This window comes from Asterias amurensis, chromosome 4 (assembly GCF_032118995.1).
Source record: "Asterias amurensis chromosome 4, ASM3211899v1".
NCBI classification, from domain to species: Eukaryota; Metazoa; Echinodermata; class Asteroidea; order Forcipulatida; family Asteriidae; genus Asterias; species Asterias amurensis.
This window is the reverse complement of record NC_092651.1, coordinates 16666163-16684493: the sequence shown is the minus strand read 5'-3', so window position 1 is coordinate 16684493 and position 18331 is coordinate 16666163. Positions and strand designations below refer to the sequence as shown.

At 36.3% G+C, this 18331-nt stretch overlaps 1 protein-coding gene across 7 annotated transcripts in view; it reads left to right on the top strand.

Moving 5' to 3' along the window:
• Positions 1-481: 481 nt before the first annotated feature.
• The window catches only part of LOC139936479 (uncharacterized), a 74670-nt gene continuing 56820 nt past the window's right edge, over positions 482-18331 (top strand). For 2 of the 7 annotated variants that reach the window (XM_071931300.1, XM_071931297.1), the window contains exons 1-3: positions 485-844; positions 10833-10903; positions 12202-12271. In XM_071931300.1, coding sequence (XP_071787401.1) covers positions 746-844; positions 10833-10903; positions 12202-12271 — 240 coding nt within the window. In that variant the 5' untranslated portion in view covers positions 485-745. Of the gene's footprint in view, positions 845-10832; positions 10904-12201; positions 12272-18331 lie in introns of all 7 variants that reach the window. The other 5 variants (XM_071931303.1, XM_071931301.1, XM_071931302.1 and 2 more) reach the window with 4 other exon arrangements.

Below are 18331 nucleotides of genomic sequence, written 5' to 3'. Positions count from 1 at the left end.
GAAAAGAATAAGTAGTGTCAATTAATGACAAAACTGCCAAAAATGTTTTTAAAAAATAAAAAATTATATTTAATTCCATACTTCATGAAAACAGAGGGCATGTCAGAATTTAAACGCACCCTATCAAGACAATATCAAAAAGTAGTAAAAAGTGAGCAACTTGTTCTTTGTTCACCCTAAAATAACATAAAAGAAAGCTTGAAAAATGTTAATTATTTCAGTATGAACCTTTCAGCAACAAAGTCATTGTTGTGGGTTTCCCTGTTTACATGAAAATGCCCACATCCCTTTGACGAGTACTAGGTCACACCAGCTCGACACCTTGTTCTATAGACTGACGCGCATTATACCGGGAAATTCCATTGACTGCCCCCACACACAAAAACTTTGTGACCCCCATTCACGGCATTCAGCCAATCAGGTGACTCATAGGCCGTGACATCACATCTGCACAGTGGCACCTCTCTGCCAAACAAGGGCAACACAAAAAGAAGCAGACGACATTTTCTTTGGTAGTGAAAAGTGAAGAGCGAAAACCCCGCCTCTCACCTGTGGCCTACCACCACACGCACGCCTCCCGCGGTGTAATGAAATGACACGCATAGCACGCCGTACATTCCAACAAGTTAATCCCTAGAAGGCACAATAGTAAGAAGCAAATTTTGACGGTGGATTTTTCACAGACTTGGTTCACAGAGACCTTCAATGGTGACGATTTGTGGAATAATAAGTGCACGTTTTGAAGATGGATGTTTCGTGGGAATCTCAAAGTAAAACCAACTCTAAGAATGAGCAGAATATCCAGCTCGGAGATGCCTTGGCTGAGGCTCGCAGGTGGATTGAGGTGGGTTGGTCTTTTTAATTTTAGTTCACGATTTTCTTTTTTAGCAACATCGTAGTTTTCACTTGAACGAAGGTCAACGTGAACGGTGGTATTTCTTGGGTTTATTTCAATTTTATAGAAGTATGAAAAGGGTTTTACTGGCATACTATACGAGTACTATGCATATGACAGGAACTCGATTTTGTTTTGTCTTCTGAAAAGTTAGCACACAGTGTTACTAAGGGGATTTGACAAGGGAGTTTGAAAATACAATTTTTAAGAAACCAAGAAACTCAGTTACGATTTTTTTTACAGAACTCAGAAGGGTTTACTCTATTTGTAGAGTCTTCACTTTTGAGAACCCGATATAGATTCAGTGAAAGCTTTGTCTATATTAATAAATTATAGTGACTTTATTATTTCTCTGTGAATTCAAACATTGAGGTAGAACTAGAAGTAGAAAATATAATGTGCATTCAGTAATTTTGTGTGTGAATATTGATGGGTGTTTTATAAGGCTTCATTCGGCCTTGCAGAGCACGAATCTACAGGTAAACAAGTGAACGGGTAAAACAATTGCCTGTAGTCAGAAAGTAATCTTAAATTAGCTGTTAAATTATTTTCTAGAGAAAATAAAATTAGCTGTTGCAAACAACTTACCAACCAAATGGACCCGCGAGAGTATATAAACGCAAAAAATAGTTAATGGCCTGACACTTCGACCCTAGCAGAGTCTTTCTCGAAGGTTAAAAGAGAAAGACTCTGCTAGGGTCGAAACATCAGGCCTTTAACTATTTTTTGCAAATTATTTTCTAAAAAGTACAATTCTTCACCAATAAGGCAAATCCACATTGGGTACAGAAGACTTGCTGGGCCTCTGGGGTAGCCTGCTTAAAGGCAGCTCTAGTGAAATTGAGCTCTGGTACAAAACGGTTACACCTGCTTCGGAACTTTCAACACCCAATGTTCTGACAAACCCCAATATTCTGAAGTACCCTAATGTATTTTCCTCACAACCCTAATCCTATAACCATAGCGTTTAGTTGATGAGAGGTTATCAAAACCAGGTTTTCGGAACAGTCATGTTCTGTACAAACAGTCTACATACACAAATCATTCATGGTATCTTTTAAAGGGTATATGTACTTTTTCCTAACAAAAAACACAATTGTCCACAGATATACATTAAACTTACACAGTTTGAAGATTATGATAGTAGAAAGCTTCCCTAGAAATTTTAATGAGTAAAAGTAATACTTTTTGTCTCAGTTTTAGCATGTAAAAACAAATTAACCAGTACTACATGGTTTTGGTATAATATCATAACTGGTTAAGGGGATTTTACATGCTAAAATAATTTTGGTCTCATGAGACCAAAACTATTTTGTGACTTGTTTTACTCATTTCTCAAAAACTACACAACCTTAGTTAGTAATATTTGAAGGGAAGCTTTCCACTATCATTATCTTCAAACCCTGTAAGTTTAATGTAAATCTGTGGACATTTTGAAAAAGTACCCAAATCCTTTAAACTAACAATATATTCAAGTTGGAAAACATTTAAGTTATTCTTCTGTGGAAATAACAATTAAATAAAGATTTGGTTAAAAAAAAAATAGTTTTACAAATGACCCAATATTGTAAAATGTTACTGTAATAATTAGTAAAGGCATCAAGTGGTATCATGCATATTTTTGTAACTCTAATAAACCTTGGCTAATGAACACCACACAACATTCCTAAACGACTACTCATTTTTTGCCTACCCTCAACTTTACCAGTACTTAATTCACACAGGAATTCATAGGAATATAGCGGATTTTATTACATAAATTAAAGCAATGGATAGTTTAACACACCTTTAAAGGAACACATTGCCTTGGATCGGTTGAGTTGGTCTTTGAAAAGCGTTTGTAACCGTTTTTTATAAAATGCATATGGGTAGAAAGATGTTGTAAAAGTAGAATACAATGATCCACACAAACATGCCTCAAAATTGCGTGGTTTTCCTTTTACCTTGTCGACTAACACGTCGGCCATTTATGGGGGTCAAAATTTTGACTCCCATAAATGGCCGACCGTGTTAGTTCGCACAGTAGAAGGAAAACCACGCAATTTCGAGGCAAACTTGTGTGGCTCATTGTATTCTACTTTTAAAACATCTTTCCAACCGTATGCATTATATAAAAAACGGTTACAAACGCTTTTGTTTTGGCCAACTCGTCCGATCCAAGGCAACGTGTTCCTTTAAATGCATGGGGAGAAAGAGCAAACGATTGTAAAACTGTAACATCAGTTGATAATTTGATATAAACCTTCACCTATTCATAGGCATAACATGGAGGTAATTTATGTCAAAGTCACTGACATTAGCCATTAATCGTACTTATATAGCTTTTTATTTGTGAACAATACATTCCAACACTTTTTATTTAAATATGCTACTCCCCTACCATAATTCAATATGCTTTCATATTCTCAAGGTTTTATGGTGGGTTTGGGGGCTGTCTGAACTGATGGCTCACAGACTTTACATATTTCAGTACAAAAGGTTATTATTATTTTATTATTTACTGGTGCCTTTTTTCAATGAAGCATACATCCGCTGGTTATATCACTAAATAATGTGGGTTATTTTTGACAGAAATGTTAACTTTGAAATATAACTAAACCTTGACAAGGATATGAATTGTTTGGAATATTGTTCCAGATGACAGACGACTTAATTTGTGTAAAAACTCACTAAATCTTTCACACAAAAATGAAATAACTTGAAAAGTAACTGGAAAAGCCCACTTTTTGATTTATGACAACATCAAGAGCCTTGCAACTTGGCACAATAGAATTTACAGTCGCGAGTGGTATGCAACCAGTAAACAACGTCTGCATGTACAATATTTTACATTGACCCATAAACATTCCATGCAGTAGAATTTCAAGAGCAATTTTTACAGTCACATTTGGAATCTATCATATGTTTTAGAATAAATATGTAAAAATTCTTCTTCTCTCCATTCCTAGCCAAATTTTTAAAAATATATATTTCACAGTGACCCATAAAGAATTCAGGTGAGGAATTTCGAGAGCGACCTTGCAAGGGAAATCAGAAATATTAGATTAACAGAAACAACTTGAACGCAAGAAATATAATATGACCGAACAGCAGTTGGTCTATTAACCTACTTAGTTACTCAGTATGTGTGAACCTTCTCAGCCACTAACTGCATGCTTCCCCCATTATGGTACATTCTCACACCATCTTAAAAGAAGAAAATGTTTTTCAAAGGAACTCCATGAATTCCTCAGTGAGCCATTGAAAGAGATCAATCAATTCTAAACTGAAGAACCTGCACTAACCACTGTGTGGAGATTATAATAATGTGGGAGAGGTAAACATGTTTATTGTTAATGGTATGGACTGTCCTGTATTGAATTCTCCCGATTTGCTAGCAATGCTAGATACAATTTGTATAGTGGGAACAGAGGTGAAAGTGCATGGTTGCAAACTCAGTGTGCAATTGGACTCCCGATGGTCATGTTTCACTGCAAATCGAACGAAAGAATTTCTTCTGGAGGTTAATAGAAATTCTGACCGGGGTGTCTGTCTTTTTCAATGATGAAGGTATGGGAGGTACAACTTTACATGACCCCACAAAAAGTTGGAATGGTTTTTGAATAGAATTTAAGAAAATTAGAATTGAGAAAATATTTCCACTTCTTAAAGTAAGGAAAATTGGGCTTTAAAGGCAGTGGACACTATTGGTAATTACTCAAAATAATTATTAGCATAAAACCTCACTTGGTAACGAGTAATGGGGAGCTAGGTAGCTCCCCCTGAATTATAACAAAGTTTTAGAGAAAGAAGTAATTTTCCACGAATTTGATTTCGAGATTGATCAGAATTAGATTTTGAGGTCTCAAAATCAAGCATCTGAAAGCACACAACTTCGTGTGACAAGAATTTTTTTAACAACCAATTGCTGAACTCAAATTTTCACAATTTGTAAATTTATCGAGTTAAGATACCCCAAGTGAGAAGACTGGTCTTTGACAATTACCGATAGTGTCTAGTGTCTTTAATGTTACAAAAAAGGTTGGAATAGTTTTTGTATAGTAGCATTTAAAAGTAAGAATCGAGAAAACATTGCCACTTCTTGAAGTAGAGCAAATTAGACTTAAATATTACCAGACGCAATAGCTTTTCACTGTGATTGTGCGAGTTTGAGTGAATGTATATTTTTCATGGAAGCATTTATTGCAGACTAAACACATTCTGAGGCAACACGCACATTTCCCAGTGCTCAGTGAAGTCCTTGCTCTATGGTCTTGCTTTAGGGCTTAGTCTTGCTAATGGCATTTCAAGATTCAACCGCAAAAAAAAATGAAAAACCCAATCTCGAGGAAGTTCACAGTCTGAGCATTTGAAGAACCTGTTGAATTTTCTACACACACACACCCACACATAGGCGAATCATCCATGCCTATATGATATCAGCAAACAGATGCAAGGGTACTTGTTGCATGCAGATAGCCACAGAAAATAAGCAAGCACTAATCAATATGTGAAGAAAAGGTGTGGATAATACAATCAATACCTGGGACGATTTGAGAACCCCTTATAATTCCCTCTTTGACCCTCTCATGAAAACAAAAGTCTTGACTCCCTATGATGTTTGCTTGGCTTCCTAGAAGTACATGTTCTTTACTCTTGGTAAACTCTTTAAGATCAGAAATGAAGTACTGCTTCAGTCAGCATTTGTCTTGAGTCACACAAGTGGCAAGAATTTGGCCCTCCCCTTTACATTGGCTTTTAACTGTGTGTCTTTCTGCACATTGAACACACCTTCTTAGCTCTGTGACAAGCTACTCTCAACGGGGCTCAACTTCATAAAACTGCTTCTAAAAAAAGATAAAGAGAAAAGGGTGCTTACACAGAGAATTGAACAGGAAATCAGTAACAAAGTAAACTACATAAGAATAAAGACTGGTAACAAATGTTCTGCTTCAAATAGAAGCAAGATTTCATGTGCTAAGTAAATGCAGTTTTGCTTAATTGTTTTTAAGTGATTTATGAAATGTGGTCAGGGGTCAGTCCAAAGTAACACCTTTTAGAATGCATTGGTGCTATGAATTGAAAGGGATACCAATGAAAGAACGGTCAGTTATTGAGCACTCTTGTGTCCATAGTTTCACAATTTCTGTTGGAGTTGTCAGGTTGACAAACTTTGTTGACCAGAACTGCTTTAGCAGAAAATGTTGCTTAACTGAGCAAGAATGGACAGGACACCAGCTGCAGATGGTACATTTTGGCTGACAACTTTGTCCTATAAAGCATGTTTAGTTTGTTTTCAAACCAGAGTATTCTAGTATTGCTTGCTAGCTTGTAGCATGCTTTGAAATTAATTTTGTAATTCTAATTTTTAATTTTATACATACATAACAATGCTGCTCTATTAAAGCCACTATACACTTTCGATACAGAATTTTTTTTAAGTTCACAGATTTACAAATAACTTACAGAAGGTACAGAAGGTAGTGGTGAAAGACTTCCCTTGAAATATTATTCCATGAAATGCTTTACTTTTTGAGAAAACATTAAAACAATATCAATTCTCGATAGCGAGAATTTCAGATTTATTTTAAACACATGTCATGACACGGCGAAACGTGCGGAAACAAGGGTGGGTTTTCCCGTTATTTTCTCCCGACTCCGATGACCGATTGAGCCTTAATTTTCACAGATTTGTTATTTCATAAGTGTGGGCCTTGGACAACAATGTTTACCGAAAGTGTCCAATGGCTTTAAACTGGTTGATGTAGTTATACCAGCATAGGTCTACACAATGTTTTTGTGTGTGAATTCCCTGGTCTTCAAAGCAAAAAAAAAAAAAATTTTACAGATTAAATAAAAGCAGGCCATTTCAGTGAGGTGAATTTAGCCACACTCTATTTGTGTCCAATTTAAATTTCATTCAATTGCAAAACTGGATCAAGTAGTAAACAAATTCTTTGTCGAATCCTCTAGACAGCTGAGGACAGATCCATGTCTCCTGGTTTAATTTCATTTTCGTTTATTGAATTGGCATATTTGAGTTTGCCAACGGCAATGGCATACAAACCAATAGAACTGGTGTACAAATAGGTGCACTAGTTCTTTCATGCTTGGTCAGTCAAATTAAAAGTAGCTGCATTCCATACTTGTCCGCCAAACAAAAATCCAACAAATAAAAGTTGCAAATACCAAACATATGAAATCATATCATTTTTTTCCCTATCCGTTCTCAGTGGTTGTGCATGTATACATAGTGTTTACCACAAGCTCATAAAATTAACGAAGCATATCTTTGGAAATATTATCTTTGAGTTATTCACATGACAGGAATCAAAATATGCTTTCAAAATATCTGCTCACCAACAAATTGTGTGTGTGTGTGTATGTTTTTAGTATTTTTTATATATTTTTTATGATATTGAGATTTGAGAATACAACAATAAATTATCGGATCCCAGAAAACAAGTTTGACAAGTTAATCCCACAGTGCCCACAGGGTTCATTGCTTGGGTATGATTATTTTAGTGACCTTCTAGTTTTGCTATGTGAAACTGACACCCAAAATCTAAGGGGATGGGCATGGCTTCAAAGTCGGAGACTCGTAAAAATATTTGTGTGTACCTGTACGTGCCTGGAATAAAATATTTTGTATTTACAAGGGGTTTTTTCAGGGATGCATAACAGAAACTCAACAAGTAATAAGAGAGGCTCACTTTGACTAGGTTATGAGAAGAATAAGGTTGAAAGTTTTCCGACAATTATTTATATCCAGGCGATGTTTCCCTTGTGATGTTTTAAAAGTGTTGGATTGTTTTATACAATATGACAGCTAGGGAGCTAGTTCATAATAGAGACAAGAAGTGGTTCAAAAATAGGCAAGTTATAACCCTAAATTAGAACCATATTTTTTTGAAATTTTTATTTATTTTAAAACTAACCGTTTGTCAGTGCTTCTCTTGAATTGGCAGTTTTGTAGGTGTGTCTAGAGACCCAATTTGTTTAAAATGTTCCAAGGTCTTGAAAACTTGGTCTGGTTATAGTTGAAAAGTTCTTGTGTTGTAACCTTTTTAGAGCCTTTATTTCCACATATTATTAGAAGCGGAATAGAGTCTCAAAACAACTAACTCTCTTTTATGACCCGAAGAATTTCTGGAAGACCCTGTATTTAAAAAGTTTGTAACTTTCTCATATACGATGCCTGTGATTTTTTCACAGAACTCAGGAAAGTACTGGGTATACACATGGGTAAAGCCAAAATTATATTATTCTTTATCCCCGATGTAAATTTCCATCTATTTTCTCATACTAGTTACTTTGTGTTTGAACATGAAGCAAACTCTGGTAATGAAGACCCATATCAACCTGAAATTTATTCTGACACTATTCAACCTGAAATTTATTCTGACACTATTGTACCAACTTGAAGGAAGTAAATGAAACCCATGGCATGTACATAAGCTTGGACTTATCCCTCTTGAGCCTTGAGAAGAAGTAAATCTCTCAAGCAAACCCCATCACAAAAGACACATTCCTCTTAAGATTGAAATGGCATGCAGCATTGGATATCGTGGATTTAAAGATGATTTATGCAGTTACTGAAAATTATTTCGAAACACTGTTTATGATTCTTCTAAGGTTACAGTTAATATAAGGGTAGGGAATGCAGAGCTATTGTTGCTGGCATACCAATCTGTTATTTATAAATCAAGGTCAGAAAATGGAATGTTTCAGTGCTGTTAATCATTTTTCTTTTAGAAATTGATAATTTCAGACATTTCAAAACAATCTCCCCCTGTCATTCTACTAGAGTTGCTATGGTCCAGTCTCTGCAAGCAGGGATGGCACCCCAAACTTTTTGGATAGCAGAACTGCACCCCAAAAGTTTTTGAGGCATGCAAAAACATGTTCTGACTTGCAGGCCTGGTTTGTTGACAGTTTTACTTTAGAGAGCAGGCTAGGATCTTGCAAGAAGACATTCCAGAACTCAACATTTTATTTTACATATCGGCATATTTTTTACCAAGTTAACATCCTTAGTTACAAGTTTGTCTCAATGGTTGCTCTGGTTTGTTGGTGAACATCAAAACTTTTTTAAAGACGACAGATTTCCTGGTGGTGATCCTCACCTTTAAGACAACTATTAATAGACTCCTTGCTTCTTCAAATGTGTGACCTCACAGACTGTTATGGCCTTTGTAATTGTTTACTGGAGATACTTAACAGAGCCAAGGATATTCCTAGAAAAGAGAACTTAATCAAGATAAGGAAAGGAAGAAAGTTTAAGTTTTAAATGTAAGAGGAAAATCCTGGCATATAATTTATAAAGCACAAAACTAGCTAAGCAAAGAATAGTTTTGCTTAGCATAAACCGGTTACCAGCCAAAATTACTGAAGTTTACATTGTTTTGACTGGTGCCCCACAAACATTTTGCTTAGCAAAGAATTTTGTTAAGCAGATTTTTCTGCTAAACAGCTTTATGCAATTTGGCCCTGGTCCTGCTGGCTAGTCACGGAAACAGTTTTAGGGCAAATCCTGGCTGCAACGAGGATTTGGGCGTAAGGCTAATTTCACACTAAACTAATAAATCCGAACGGACAGCTGGAGGAAAACAGAATAGAGATAACTTGGATTAAGGAGAAAATCCTTTGATGCAATGCGTTCAAGCTGACTGATGATAAGCTGATTTGGATTAAGGGCTCATAGCTTACAGATAAAGGCTTTCATGTATTTGGCAGTTCTTCAATAGACGATTTCAGGGTCTGCAATTTGCACATACACCCATTTCATTTCTAACCTCAAACCCTTTTCTGTAAAACTTTTCTCCCACCCAACCCCCACAGCTGTTTTTGCAGTCAGGTTGACTTGAAGGTCTGGAGTGCTCAAATTAAAATTATTTGTAGAAGTGTTTGAATATAGGGAAAGTAGCCAGATAAAAGGGTGGATCCAATAGCTTACTGCAGTCTAAATGAAAGCCTGTGGTAATTTTTGAAATGGGCAACAACGACAATAAATTATTTATAAATCAGTGAAAATGTATTAAGTGCCTAAAGTAAACCAAAGGTTTTGCTCAAAGGTGCTGAGGCACATAAGAACTAAATAAGTCGTTTATGGTGGGCCTCCTAAAAGTGGGCTTTCAGAAGTGTCTTAAATGTGTGGAATGATGCTGTGTCTTTGATGTGATTTGGAAGTTCATTCCAGAGATTGGGTCGACAGACTGAGAAGGCTCTATCAGCAAAAGTAGTGTGACTTGTTCTAGGCACCTAAGTGAAAAAAGCATTCCTCTAACTTCCTTGATTGTTACTGGACTCTAACTTACAGAGCTCATATCTTACTGGGAGACATAATACAAAGGACAATGGATTCTCCTTTGATTATCTTTGTATAGGTTTTATGACATGCATCACACAAAACTAGCATCATGTGCTTCGGTAGGGCATGGAGGAGCTAATTTGCTTCCTCCATGAGTAGGGTGAGCTTTAGCATTCACTTTCCTTCTAATCTTGAGTTCATTGATCAAAGACTAGTCAGCTAAAAGGAGTTAGGATTCTGGACTAAGCCCATAGGCTTAAGGTTTTTCTCTTAATCTTCTCGGGCATGGGGAGAATGCATGGGAAAAAAGCCATCACCCCTGCCAGACTGAAAACAAATATTGAGCCATGTGACAGTTCAGACAAGATGGTTGAGCCTTACATTAAATAACACAAATATTTGACTGTTATTCTGACAGCTGAATTGTCGGTAGTTAAATTACAATGAGTTGAACATTTAATATTCAGAAATCATCCTTATTGCAACCCTATTAATAGCAGATTACAACTGCAACAAAAAACTAAACATTTTAAATCAGAATGCAACCACATTTTACCCACTAATCTCAAAATAATTCAAAGTGATAGCAAAAAGTTAGTGGTTTTTGTTCAAATGTAAGGTATTGATAATTCTTTCTTTGTATTGCAGAGAGTTACTGGGCGGAAGTTTCATTGTGAAGATTTCCGTAAATCAATGACGGACGGAATTCTCCTGTGCATGTAAGTCTCCTTTAACTGCAATCCTTTTTAAACTGACATGTTTTCCGTCATTGAAAACTATGATTATAGCTTCATGCAAAAACTTCAGTGAAAGGGATTAAACAGAATTTGCAACGATAAAAAACATCATTGTTTAATTTGAGTCTGAAAGATTTAGTTACTGAAGCCTTTTGTTTCTGTTAAAATGATTCCCCTCTCAAGTTAAATCATTTTGAGAAAACTCTATTGTAAACCTTTTAAAAAAATGATTTCGGTTATTTATAACTTAAAATGTGTTTATAAGCTGAATATTGTGCATGGTTTTGCACTACTTTCTCCTGACTCACTCAACCGATTAAGCTCAAATTTTTTACAGGTTTTTTGATTCATGAGTTGGTTGGTCACACAAAACACAAGGACTTTCTACGACTATTTTGTCAGCTCTAGCAATCCTGTATAATACCTAAAACTCTGATATTTCTTTTGATATTTTCCTTTATGGATGAATGACCCCCCAAAAAGTGATAAATGATGGACTGCATAGACAGGTCAAGTGTGTTTTATACAACACAACAGTCATCTACAAATTCAGTACCAGTCACAACAACTGTTATGGCATGCCTTACAAAAGTGACATATCAAGCTTGCTGGTCGCTATGGCAATGGTGCCACTGATCCCAACCTACACAGAGTGTCTGGGGCCCTGAGTGACTGGATGGGTCACCCTGTAGCCTTCTATATTACAGTCTGTAAAGCCTCCTGTAACTGATTGAATGCATATGTGTCAGGTACTGTAATCAGGTTGGAGTTTTTCAAAGGAGTTCTTAAAGGCAGTGGACACTATTGGTAATTGTTAAAGACTAGCCTTCACAGTTGGTGTATCTCAACATATGCATAAAATAATAAACCTGTGAAAATTTGAGCTCAATCGGTCATCAAAGTTGTGAGATAATAATGAAAGAAGAAAACACCCTTGTCACACGAAGTTGTGTGCGTTTAGATGGTTGATTTCGAGACCTCAAGTTCTAATCTTGAGGTCTTGAAATCAAATTCGTGGAAAATTACTTCTTTCTCCAAAACTGTGGCACTTCAGAGGGAGCTGTTTCTCACAATGTTTTATACCACCAACCTCTCCCCATTACTTGTCACCAAGAAAGGTTTTATGCTAATAATTATTTTGAGTAATTACCAATAGTGTCCACTGCCCTTAAAAGGTTAGGTAAAAGTTATTCTCTGGGATATTCTTAAAGTTAAGTGCAAGAGGAGAGGAGATAAAAATGCATGGTCAGCCAATTCTGTTTCCTTTATATCTTTGACAGGTTGATGCAAAAGATAAAACCCGGATTGATACCCAAAATCAACAAATCACGCTCAATCTATGCTGGAGTGGTAAGAACAACTTTACAACTATTTTTAGTGGTTATCTATCCCTTCTAGTGTCCCATAAAAAGTGACACTGTACATTTCAGGCTCAGACATTCATTACTGTTACAAATCAAAACAAATTAATACAAATCAAGCACTTTAATAGTGTATGTGTTTCTGGGATTTGCACTCTTTCCTTTGATTTTCAAAAGTTTTATAAAAATCCAGCAATTATTTATATTTTTATAAACTGCAAGGTGTTTGTTTCCATTGAGTTGAGTATAAACATGCGGTCCAAGATCCTGGGCCATGTGGCTCTTTCGTTATGTAATGTGTGGGTTGTAATGGCTTGTGCCTCAATTCCTTTGGTATTTAAATAGAATGAGACATGATGTGCAGTGCATGATACACCCCTCCCCTCCTCCAATTATTAACCAGCATCAGTGCAATCAAAACCCTTTACCACTAACCAGGAGCATACAAACCTATACTAAACCTTACAACTGAACCAGTGCCCATCCTATTTCTTCAAATTCCTCTCTTTTATTTGTTCCCCCCTTATTAAACTGCCTCTAACTCCCCAATAGAGTCAGTCCCCCCCCCCCCCACCCCGCTATCATTAACCTCTAAATACTTTCACCCGGAGTCTATATTTGTCTGCGTCTGTTTCATCATCTTATTCATTGATCCTCTTCATTACTCTGCTTTGCTGACTTCTTGACCATTTTTATTGTGTTCTTACGGTGTGTTAGTTTAAAAAGAGATCCCTTTTATGCTCAATAGATTAAACAGCCCCTACAGTCAACTGGTATAGAAAGCCTAACTCTGTAGGGGGAATAAATTCGGTGAATTAGAGAAATGAAATAGAGTAAGAGAACTTCCAGACAAACTGAAGCCTTTCACCTTGGCGGAATTTGTTTTTTGGGGTGGGGGATGGCTGTAATCTGCAAGGGTAATTCTTAATGGTACAGGAAAAGACATCTTTGTTGAGAGCCCATCTTAGATTTAAGGAGACCATACAATTCATACACCTCTTAAGTGTCTGCTCAGGACCCTTACCCCCTCCTCCTTGCCCCCCCTCAAATTAATGGTTTGATACATCATTTAGCCCCACCCCCATTATGTTTTTGCCCCTTCATGTCCCACTCTATAAAAACTATATCTATTGACCTGCATAAACACAAAATATAAATAGATAAATAAAACGGCACTGCCAAGGGGTACCAGTGAGCCAGCCCATGGTGACTTTTATTTCTCTGTTGAAAAAAAGTATATTATATGGGTGGTTTGTCCGCAAAACATACCCGACCTTGGTCAATGTGTTAATGCATACCATTTTGGTCAATGTATTAATGCATAACATTTTTGTTGGTTTCAATTGGTAGTGAAATGGACTGTAAACACAATCATAAAACTAAAATGGTAGAGTTTATTTTAGTCTAAAATAACAATGAAACAACTTTTTAAACAACTCTGTGGGTGGCAAGCAGGAATTTTAATACACTTTTATGCCTTAAAAATAAACTTGTTTAAATTTTTTAATTTGTATTAAATTGAACGTTCTTCATTAAAACTTGTTTTTTTCTCTCTTTTTTTTTTTTGGGGGGGGGCTTGAGTTAAAATTGCATACTTGTTTTTTTATGTACCACTGTTAATGCAAAATGCAAAAAGAAAATGGTGGTTAACATTCTTGAAGCATGAAGTCACTGGAATATTGTTGCACCAGTACTTTATTTAATAATTCTGTATGCACAAGTGAAACAGCAAACAAATCATTGTGTGTTGCTGTTGCATCAACAACTTGAAATAGCGCCCTCTTTTGATTAGAGAATCGGCGGTCGATGAACACCATTGAGCTATAAAAAATACCAACATTTCCCGTTCAAAAGGTACAGATAAAGAAAATTATTAAAAGGGAAAAACAAAAAGAAATCAGATGAAATTTATATTTCCTTTTATAAATCGTTTATAGTTTTTTTTAGATTCCTCTTGAAACTTTTGGAAGATTATTCTATTTTTGTTTTTGAATAATTGTTTTTATTGATTGTTTAGGGGGTGGAATGAGGGAAGTTTGTACTTCTATAAACTAGGCCCTCCATTGGTTTCCCCTCCGTTGTTTTATTTACTTGATGACCCCCCCCCCCCCCCAATTTAAACCTCAAAATTAAAATCCCCTTCCTAGCAGGGGGCGTTTTTCTGCCAAAAGAATTCGGTGCATGTATTCCATGGTGTTTGTGCCTTGGGAACAAGGACTCGTGATTGTCGGCAGTTAAGTCTGGACAAATAGAATGAGAATTGAAGTTTTTTTCACACAATGATTTGCAAGATTGTCAGTGTGCAAATATGTAAGAGTAATACTTCGTCAACTTGTGTACATAACGATAATCAAATTAGCAGAAAATACAGAAGCAGATTGGATGACCGATGGACAAAAATGCACGGTATGTGCAGATTGTGGCAGGTGTGTGGATCGTTTCATTAATGAAAAGGGGGAGTCCAAATTACGTAGGTCAAACTGTTTAATTCAAAATATCAAAATAAATTATTATTTATAAGTTGTTCGTGTTGATTTATGGGTTACCTAAAATACCCTTTAGAATGAGAGTATTTTAAAGATATTTTTTAGACTTGACTTAGGTTTGTTGACAATATTGCGATCCGTAGAACCCCCTGTTTACTTTTAATTTGGTACGGTTCGATGATAACGTTCATATATAGGGGGGTTCCATAATAGTGTTCACTTTGCATGTGCAGTGTGTGTACGTCGCTCTGGCATGTTTGTAACATTGGAAACACCTTTGCACTGAACTGTGCTGTGTGCTTTGCACGGACGCTTGAGCGAAGTTGATAAACTGACAACAAAATTCGGAATTATAGTAACAGTTTTAGGTATGTATTTACACTTTATCTGTGCTTGAAGTAGTTTGTATTATTGTGGTGAATTTAGTGTAGAAGGTTTTGTCCTGAAATGTTGTACTTTCAGTTTGTGGTGGGCATGTTTGACGCCTCCTTTTTGACAGTTGAAATTCTCAGTGGTGGTTCCACGCGGCAGCTACCGTTGTAATACTCCTTTGGACGGCCTGTGTACAGGAGCCCGCCTGGCATGACTACCGGCCCGCGCTCTAGGGGCGGCCTGGCACAAGGAAGGTGTGGTGAAACATGCTGGGCCTGAGCGCTTGCAGCTGGCAGGGCGTATACTTCTTATTTTAAGCGGATACCCTATTTACAATGTTTAGGACGGTATACAAATATTCTGGAATCTGTGTAACACAGAAGTTTAATTATATGTGATACAAATGGTTTATCTCGGCCAGATCTTTGTTTGATTAAAACCAACTTGATTAAAACTGTCCGTTACAGGCAGGTATACTAAAAAAACAATTTACAGGCAACCATTTCCAGGACATCTCCGATAAAATAAAATAAAGTCAATTTACAGGCAACCATTTCCAGGACATCTCACTTCAGACATGTCGGATAGAAACCTTTTTTTCCCCCTCAGTTTTCTCAATATTTTCCTGGGAATGTGAAGTCTGCAGTACAGAAGACAAAGGTTGCCTGGAAAAATTGTTGTCTAATATTGTTTTGGTACCATCCATTGTTGTACTGAACAGCAAAACTTTGTTGTACTGAACAGCAAAACATTGAATGATCGAAAAACGATCACCAACTTGTGGCCTCCTAGACCCAGTAACTGGGGCCTAGAAATTTTTACATTCTCTGTCGTGCTAGTACAACAGAGAATGTAAAAATTTCGAAAAAAGGAGTACAGCGCCCCAGTTACTGGGTCTAGTGCTCTCCAGTCAACTGGCATGACTGAGAACACATGTTGAGGATAGTTCTACCTCCATGATGATAGGTAGTTTTTTTATTCAAGCCATTTACAAAAGAGTGTTTGTGGTGTACTCTGTACAATTATTATGATATATTTTTAAGGATTTAACATATTTTGCTGACTTGAAAAAATACTTCAAAGTTTACTACAAAATAAGTTACTTTCCTGAAAGTAGCCTACATCCAGTGAGAACTTATTCCATGTGTTTTTTTCATTTCAAAGAAAAATGCAACAAATTTTTGTATCATTTTGAGTTAATGAATTTGATGAAAAAGTTACATTATTTGTTTTTAAAAACTTGAACACAGATACTTCATTTCAAAGAAAAATGCAAATGTCGCATTGCAACATTGTATCATTCTTTTAAACACTGAGTCTTGATGCAACAACATGGTCTGTCTGATGGCAACTAAAAATTGTCACCATTTGCTCTTGTATTCCTTGGCATTGTATTGATTGATATTGACATGAAATAAATGTATCTGAAATGAAAATGATTCAGGTCTGTGCACCAATATTTCAAATCCACATTTTCTCAAAAATACAGCAATTATCAGTGATGTAATTTTTTTTCCAAATGTTTTTTCAACGATGAAATGATTTAAAAACTAGTCGACCATGTACATTAGGCTACTTGAAGTAGATTGTTTTGACCTTCAACGAGATTGATGTGTAATTCTACTCTGGATGGAAGATGTAGTCGCTACAGTACAATCAATCCATGCTTAATATACACATCATCATACATGTATCCACACAATTTGTGCCTGAATTAATTTAACAAAATTTCTGACTTCTCTGGGTCCTCAGGCATGTGAAAGTGAGTTCCAAGGACAGTTTTGTTTGGCCACAAGAATATTGTTATCCAATTATAACTTGGTAAAATTTAATTTACAGATTGAGTCTGTGGCTCAAACATTTTCTACATTTCTCAACGAGTAATGTAGAAAATGTTTGAGCCAGGATGTTGGTGTTCCTCAGTGTTCATCAAACCATGGTGGAAGGAAATTATACAGATTGATTTAGCAGACCGTCAAAGATTTTCTAGACTTTTCAGATGTTTGCGTACAGTGTGAGTAAAAAGAACAATTTTCGCTATGGACCAGCCTGTGAACACTGTTGGCGCGGTCTTGAATTCATCTCCAATCTATCCATATATTAAATACAATTTGGGTTTAAAACACTCGGATTGTCAATCAAATGATCAAACTTTCCACTTAAGTGATCGATCCATCGCCAGACTGTTTGTATGGGAGCTAGTAAGCTCAAAGTTTGGACAACATACAGTAAGTGTGTGTTGTCTGAGATCCGGGTACTGCGCTTCTATTTTTAGCAGTGCTGTTTCAAGCCCTCTGTGTACTAGACCTACAGTTCAGCACACGCTTTATGGAACACAAGATGGCTGCTCCAATGGGTCTACAGTACAGGTGCTTGAAAATATCACTTGCTACTGTACACAGGGCTTTATAAAAAGGGAGATTTCATGCTCAAAGTGATGCTGTAATTTTTTTTAGTTTGTCCATTCTAATAATAATAGGGCCCTGCAAATGAAAACACTAAATTTCAATAGTTACTTTGTAGAGCTAACAATCCTAACAAACAGCCTGTGTTTATTTAGTGTATGGATGGATGAATGCAAATATTCCAGAAATGCTTGCAAATGGTGTATGATAACAAGTAACAAAGTCCTTACTCACGATTGCATCCCTATCGGATAGCTTGATCTTGTATACTAGAAGCACTCTTGTAGTACAAAGGGCAATGTACATTATTGGTGGTCCAAGGATTCAATGTGAACGATTTCTTGAATATTGGAAGATCCCCAAATTTCCATTTCCAGTGTGTTTATGCTCAATTAGCTGTGCGCTGCAGTGTTATAAGTAGTGTTAAGGAGACCATACAAAAGAGCAACAATTGTTACTGACTATAAAATAAATATTTGTTAGTTTCATTGCAGCAAGTTTTGCCAGCCATGGTTGGCAAAATATGGGCAGCCTTCATTTTATATGGGCAGCCTTCATTTGAATAGCTGTTAGTGTGAATCACACAAATAAGCATTTCATGGAACAACAGTTCAGACTTTGGCAACCAGCCTAAATACAAAGCCATTAGTAGACTGACCAGAAAAAAAGAAAAAGGTAATAAAGCAAACCCCATAAAAGTAGTTCTGCTGGTTTTATGTTGTTTCACATAGCAACAGAGACATTTGCCTCAATGTTCTGGTCATAATGCCTTGGTGCCCCTTGAAA